General features: G+C 42.0%; 1 protein-coding gene across 1 annotated transcript; it reads left to right on the forward strand.

The window, feature by feature from the left end:
• The first annotated feature begins 459 nt into the window (after nt 1-459).
• LOC100843121 (protein ANTAGONIST OF LIKE HETEROCHROMATIN PROTEIN 1-like) lies at nt 460-2,832 on the forward strand. The gene is made up of 3 exons (XM_014896297.2): nt 460-477; nt 1,231-1,342; nt 1,634-2,832. The coding sequence occupies exons 1-3, from the start codon at nt 460-462 to the stop codon at nt 2,659-2,661; spliced, it is 1,158 nt and encodes a 385-aa protein (XP_014751783.1). The 3' UTR covers nt 2,662-2,832.
• Nucleotides 2,833-8,057: the final 5,225 nt, after the last annotated feature.

Here is an 8,057-nt window from a genome sequence, read left to right on the forward strand (position 1 = left end):
GAATACAGATTCTAGTGCGAGTGGTCGACCAACAAGGCGAGAAACCTTAAGCTTCTAGGCCATCGAACACACCACGTGTCAACACGTGCGCCCCCACGTACCCCTTATATGCCTTATTCACACCTCCCAAACGCACATCCTGTCTCTCACTCTCGATGTCTCTTCGCCGTCATGCCCATCTCCTTGCTTCGCCCTGGCCCTATCTCCTGATGCTGCTGACCCATCTCCTCACGCTGCCGTCCCCCCTCTCCATACATACTGCCGTGATCCCCGACGAAGTTCGCTGTGCAGCCAGAAAGAGGTCGTTGTGCCTCCCAATGGCCTGGATCCGCTGTGTCACGCCTCAGTATGGCTCAGATCCGTGCCGTCCCGGCTCGTCCCCACGTGCTTCCGTTGTGGTTGGTCCACACCGGTCCTCGCTCCCAGCAAGGAGGAAACGCAGATCAATGCACCACCGCGATGCCGCCCCACCAGGAGGTTCGTATGTTTCTCGATTCTTTTCTCTTTTGTAACTTTGATGGTGGCACTCCTTTGCCTACGCTAATTGGGAAGGAAAAACAAAGACATGCCAAACATACCATATATCAATAGATCAGATGCTGTCAGTGTCACCCTGAAAACCTTTTTGCAACATATGATTTTTTTTTTCAAATTAATTAAGAAACATAAAATATACCCGATAAGCCAATGACAAAGTCGTTTGTACTATTTTCGGTACTTTACTTCCAACACTATACTAGTGGTCTACTCACCGAGCAGATGTGGACACACACACGCACACACGCACACGCAAAGAAAGACCACAGCTGTTGACGTTCTTGTTCCTCTGATATCCCAACACACACTGGACGAGCGGGCGGCGAAGTTTGTATACTCGTATATATGTACATTTGTACTCCGTATTTTTGCTACTCCATTTTACTTCTTCCAAACGTATACTCTAGCTAGTACTAGTGTATTGGGAAAGCCTTAAGATATATCTAAATCTGTCTTGCCTATTCACTCACCGCGTGGACCACACACGCAATAAAACGGCCACAGGCCACAGCTGTTGGCGTTTCTGTTTCTGAGAGACCCCAGTTGTCTTGTAGGAGGACACGGTTTAGCGACGAACGAGAAAGCCCCCGGAGGAGATCGAGCAAGAAGAAAGGGAGGAGCAATCGGGAAGATCAAGAAGGGCAAGGGGAAGATCAAGGACTCCAACGACCCAAACACCGTGGAATCAAGCAGGTCGGAGGCGCGAAGGACTACGGCAAGGTCAAGAGAGCCAAGCCGGACCTCCGCGGCCCTGACATGGAGTGGCGGTACGCCTTCCTCAGCAAGCACGCGGAACGCCAGGCCGATTCAGGTATATATGAACCTCCTCCCAAACCCAGTAAACCCTCGCCCTGTCCTCTCCCCAAGCCCTAACCGTTCAAGATGCATATTGCTTCCCCTAAATTCGCTCAAATCAAGATTCGGGGGGTGAAAAATTAACCTTGTTCCTCCCGGAGGCCCGGAAGGTCGACGCGGATCTTGTAGATTTATCTTATATATGCGGAATTGTGGCATCCCAATGAGATGCTGTTGAGGGAAATCTTGGAGAAATTTTTTTGAGTTTGATTTAATCTGATGGACAGGTGTGTTACTGCACCAGTGCCTTCAGATGAGGAGGAAGGATTCAGGTACTTTTTCAGGACGTCCAGGAGTACCTTTGACTACATCTGCTCAATCGTAAGGGATGATTTGACCTGGAGGCTGCCGTCTGGGCTGATCCGCATTGACGGGAGGCTACTTAGTGTGGAGAAGCAAGTAGCAATTGCTATGAGGAGGCTGGCATCCGGTGATTCCCAGGTGTCGGTGGGAGCTGCTTTTGGCGTGGGACCGTCTACTGTTTCGCAAGTGACATGGAGGTTTATCGAGTCAATGGAAGGGAGGGCTCAGCATCATCTGGCGTGGCCGGACCAGGAGACGATGGACGATATAAAAGCTAACTTTGAGGTGGTGTCCGGTCTTCCAAATTGTTGTGGCGCCATTGATGCCACACACATACTTATGACGCTTCCTGCTGTTGAGTCATCGGAAAACTGGCGCGACCATGCAGGGAACTACAGTATGATCCTGCAAGGGATTTTTGACCATGAGATGCGATTTATTGATATTTGCACCGGTTGGCCTGGCGGCATGACAGTTTCCCAATTGTTGGAATTCTCTGGATTTTACAAGTTCTGTGAGGCTGGGGAACGCTTGGATGGTCCTTCCCAAGTTTCAAGGGAGGGTGCACAAATAAGAGAGTTCATCGTTGGTGACATGTGTTATCCTCTACTCCCGTGGCTTATGACCCCGTATGAAGGAGAAAGTCTGGCTGTCCCAATGGTCGATTTTAATGCCCGGCAAAAAGCGGCAAGAATGCTTGGAACAAGAGCGTTGGCACGGCTGAAAGGCTCGTGGAGGATCTTGAACAAAGTCATGTGGAGACCTGATAAGCATAAGTTACCGAGTATTATTCTTGTCTGCTGTCTCCTTCACAATATAATGATAGATCGCCAAGACCAACTGCTCCCATCTCTTGAACTTCCAGCTCATCATGATACCGGTTATAACGAAGTGATCTTTCAGAAAGAGAACCCTATCGGTAAAGTTATGAGGGAGGTCACTACAGAATATCTTCCATGGATGTGAGGCTATTGAATTGAACAAGCCGACTGGAAGTATTGTGTGAGATGCAATGACGCATATTTGTTTACTTTTCTGTTATTTCCTCGGTTAGCTTTGATGTAATCAAACTTGCTGTTTACCTGTAACCTCTCCAGGATTTGTGTGAGAAAACAACTACCGTCATGCTTGAGTTAATATTCTCCCTGATCATTACAATTTCTATATATAATCTTGAGTTGCGTAAAGTCTCTAAGGTCATATGTTGTTTTACGCGAAGGAAATCATCTTTTGGGATTGGGGAGCTATTGTAATTAGCTATGCCACTTTGTCAAACTAATTTTTAATTTTCCTGATATAACTGAACCCATGTTACTTACAACTCAGAAAATCTCTGGCCCTTTTGTGATTATTGTCCAGAGATATGGTAGGAGCTATGACATTCTGTGGCACGTACTGGTTTTGAATGCTTCAATATCTTATCTTCAGTTGATCTAGCTATTACATGGCCATAGTTTCTTACATTATTAATTTTTGGCGTTTGATAATTCTATGGTGACCTACCGACCTGCCGAGGATATAATTTGATATTTCATGATTTTCTATTTTTAAATATCTTCTATTGTTTCACTGATAAGATTATCGAGAATCTTTACTTCGTAGCAAGGGCATTCTGTGTAACAACCCTACTTTGGTATCACACTTGATGGTTATTATAGGAATCATAGTCAGAGATGGATGCGTAGATCAAATGTTGTTTTACGTGAATTAAGGAATCATCTTTTGGGATTGGGGGGCTATTGTAATTAGCTATGCAACTTTGTCGTACTAATTGCTAATTTTCCTGATATAACTGAAACCATGTTACTCAGAACTCAGAAGAACTCTGGCCCTTTTGTGATTATTGTCCAGAGATATGATATGAGCTATGACATTCTGTGGATGCCTAGATAAAAGTTTTCTGTGCGGGTACTTAATAACATCATGATGAGTATCTGATAGTAGAACACTAGAACTAACTGGGTTATCATAGTTTATGCAAGTCATCTTTTCTGTAAAGTTACGACTTAACCTAATACTAGTGTGTAGTTGCCCAATTCATATATTATGGTCTTCTTGGTCAGATTTTATATCAGTACTCCCTTCTTGAACTAGAATCTTTTTTTTACCATAGTAGATGTATACAACTAATCACTACACATTTCATAGTTCAATATGCATATGAAAATTTTGCCATTCATATTTGCTGCCTATGAGCATGCATCTGAGCTGGTGAGCTCTTTCGATAATATCCTGGGTAACTTATAAGCACCATTACCATAGGTGTGCTATCCTCTATTTTACTCTTAGCTCCTTTTGCCCGATAAAAGAATTGCATTGGAAATATTACTTTGAACAATCTATTTGTTAACCGCATATCCTCTAAATTTTTAGTACAAGTCATGGGCATGGTGATCTGGGAGATTCTGGCATGCCCCTGAGTTACTGCTTGTGTTCAACTTTAATCAAAAAATGATACCCTAGCTGATCACACCCACCATTATCACTGAAAGGAGGGACACGATTATCACACTCATCTTGCTTAGTTGGTCGCGGCCCTTTAATCAAACATCTGGAGCTAGTTCGTCCTTCCACTTGATGTTGTTGTTGCTCTAGAATGTCTTAGCTCTCCATAGGTTGAGAATCAAGGCTTGTTGCATACATTTGTTCCCCTAGTTTTGTCATATCCCTCCATTCATGTGGACGCTGATTTCATCTTCCAACGAGAGACTCTGTGCTTCTTCACTTTCTTGATTTCTAATATTTGCTTTAATTATTCATCCTTATAGCGACCTTATCACCTTGTTTGAAATATCTAACCACATTTTTGTCAAGTATCTTTCTCTCTCTCATGTAGAATGCAAGGAGGGCTTAGAACTTTGTGCATCGTGCACGTTTCTCACAGTCATGGCCAATAGTGTAAACAATGTAGTATTGTACTAACTCCGTTCCATAATGCTTGTATCAAATTTATCCAAAAATGGACGTATCTATTCCTGAAAAGCGTCTAGATATATGTAATATTTCGACAAGAATTATGGAACGGAGGGAGTAGTATCGAAGACCCCCAGTATATTGTACTCCATTTAGACGATTCTTTCAAACTTATTGTGTTAATACCTATTGTAGTGTTTTTGGAAAACAACTTTTGTTGTGACGATTTGACATCCTGACTTCATAATCACCTTTTTTTCATCACATGTCTATTGCTTTTCTGACGTGGCATCCTCTCACTTTATTTCTCTTCTCTCACCTTTTGTCATCACTTGATATGCTCACACCTTTTCTCACTTATCTTTCTCCTTTCTTATCACTTTTTTCTTCGACGCATCCTTTTGCTTCATGACATTGCCTCATGGAACCTTTTATGTTAACCCTCTCCTCTCTTTGAACCACCACTGGCGTGCCTTCCCACCACCAGTGGCGGTCCCAAAACCCGTCATTGTTGGTCGCGCAGGATCAGTGGCGGGTCATCATCCCGCCACTAAGGTGTCTTTGTAAATAACCTGGAAAATGTGACCAAGTCTGGATATGTTAAAAATAATATCATTCATACACTTCTAAATCACCCAACAAACAGCATACACTCCAACCCTTATGTGAGGCTTATTTTTTTTGTCAACCACATTCAACCAATTCACAAATATATTATCCAGTAAATAATTTTCCAAGCAATTTGAGCAAAAGAAAAAAGATAAATAAATGTCGAATGAACTCCTTATTGTCACAAAAAACTACATTTCATATATCCCTTCCAATTCCATTTGGCAAGATTATCTTTCGTTAACAAAACATGACGGTCCAGAAAACACATAAAAATCTTAACTTTTAGGGGGTCTTAAGTTTCCAAAGATATTTTCCATTTAACTGAGAAATCCCCGGAGGTAGTTAAATTCCATGAAAATTTATCCGACTGGCTGGATAGAAAGAGTTACCATCATTATATTAATCACTGGACAAATTATGTAGAGCCAAGCCCTCCACTCACTACCGGTAATTAAGCTTATCAACCCTATGTTCAGCGGTACCGTCACTAACACATCTGAACAAGGACATTCTTGCATTGTACGAAGGAGCTGCTAGACTAAAGGTACTTATTGCGAAGGAACTGCTACCATAGACCCTCCTCGTTAAGTAGATTAAACAACCATTTGCTGAGTAAATACTTATTTTTGAGGTCTAACACCCCGATGCCTAGTCCGCTCTGGTCTTTAGGACCAGATATAATGTTCCATCTGGTAAGCCAATATTTCTCCTTGTTATCATCGGACTGCGAAAAGAAACGTCATCTGTACAAATCGAAACGTTGCCTAACCCCAAAGGGTATCTCAAGAATTAAAGGATAACATAAACATAAGCATAGTCGTGAGTACAAAATTAATCAGAACAAGCTGATCCCCGTACGAGAGTAGCTTTGCTGATTGCACCAATCTGTGTGTGCACCAATTGTTGGGACCAAGCGCAGAGAGATGTAGCAACTGTAGTTTTTCCCACAGAGGTATACTTGGGGTGCAATATCGAACACTAACTTGGGCCGGGGAAGTGAGGTGGATCTATCCTTTAGTCCAGTCAAGCAACCTGCAAAACACATAATTTTGTTTTCCCCTCAAAACAAAATATCACAATGGTCGTCAGTAAAAGTGATACAAGGCAAAATAAATAATAATTGTAAACTAGACATAACTGAAAATTGCTTTGAAATAAACTAATGCTTTAAATAAACTAATTATAAGCAAGAATTAAAAATAGCTAGATGCTTCAATAAAGGTTATATGAAACAAATAAACAAGCAAATAACTGTAAAAGGATTTTTAGTTTGGGTTTTTGGGTACTGGCAAGTTTTGGACAGGAAGTAAATAAATGCAAAATAAGTAAGATAAAGTTGTTTTCTTGTGATTAAAATACGACCGGGGTACATGGGTTCACTTGTCTACTCCCTCATAATTTTGGTGGCATGAATATAGCATATATAAAAGGATAGTTACTTTACTATGCAAGAACGTAGATGTAATTGAGAACATTCATATGGGCATCACGTTGAGCTATTACGGATCTCATTAATACTATTATCTTACTAGTCCAAGATTAAGACAGGCCGAATATTGCATCAAGAACTTTATCATGAAGTTGAATTTCAGCACAACCTTGAGCAAACAAGATTATCATTAATGTCGCAAGATAGCATAATGCACTTGATTCTTTTTATGGAAAGACTGTAAGGGAAACCCCTGCAGCCTAATCGCGAGCATGAGGATTTGAACCCTGATGGTGGAGTCATGCACCCACAACTCTACCATCACACCAAGAGCTATTTCTCGAAATTGAGGATTTCCCGGCTTGCCAGTGTGATATATAGTAATGGCCTTTTCTCGGTTAAGTCAGCGTGCCCCCTTTGCATAAAAGCGAGGCATTCCAACCGGCTAGGTAAGCTAGTCGGAAAGCTATTAATAATGGTCGTTCCAAACTAGATTTCCTGGAGATCCCACTCACTTGGTTTTTTCTATGGGTCATGATGTCTGAAGCAGATGGATGCTCAAGCTTCCGCTCCTTACAGATGCAGGGAACACGTTTAGTACAAACGAGGAGGTTCCTCCAGCACCGTACGTGATACTGTTTGCCTGAGGAAGCCTCGGTGCTTTGTATATGCAGTACCCTCATGCAATTCGACATGAGCAGTTCGTTTTCATCGATCTAAGGGTTCGAACTTCAAAATCAACATATACCAAGATTTCATGAAGATCGATCTATATAGCACGTCGCTAGATGAATAGTAAGCCTCCCGAGGTGTTGAGCTAGCACTCATCTATTTCCATGGGGCCGGGTAGTAAAATGAAACATCGAGAAAATAAAATAAACTATTTCCATCGCTACATATATATAGATTTAGCATGGAGTTTGCACAACATCAAATTGCCAGAACATATACACTAGAAGACTATAATATAGATACATTTCAAGAGGTCTGAAGAACGAAAACAACACAGGTTCATTACATAGGCATGAAACTGCAGTCTGCTCCATCTTCCTCTTGACTTCACATTTCTGAAGTCCCGCCGAGACTATTAACACATAGATCATATCCATAGATAATACGATTGCTCATGCTGTAAATAAATCACTACTAGACATGTCCATGGATAATTACGAGTACAATATTGGCTCATACTGTAAATGCATCCATAGAACATGGCTCATACGAGTACAATATTGGCTCATGTCGATCGACAAGACTGGATACATAGCGATTAATTAGCAGGTCTGTTTCAATCCATATAGGCGATATATATGAGAATCATATGGGGCATCGGAGCAAGCGCGCGTTCAGGAACCTGGCTGTCGCCGGAGATGCCTTCCCCGCCGTTGGATCCCACCTTGCGCCATCT

This window comes from Brachypodium distachyon, chromosome 1 (genome assembly GCF_000005505.3).
Source record: "Brachypodium distachyon strain Bd21 chromosome 1, Brachypodium_distachyon_v3.0, whole genome shotgun sequence".
Taxonomy (NCBI): Eukaryota; Viridiplantae; Streptophyta; class Magnoliopsida; order Poales; family Poaceae; genus Brachypodium; species Brachypodium distachyon.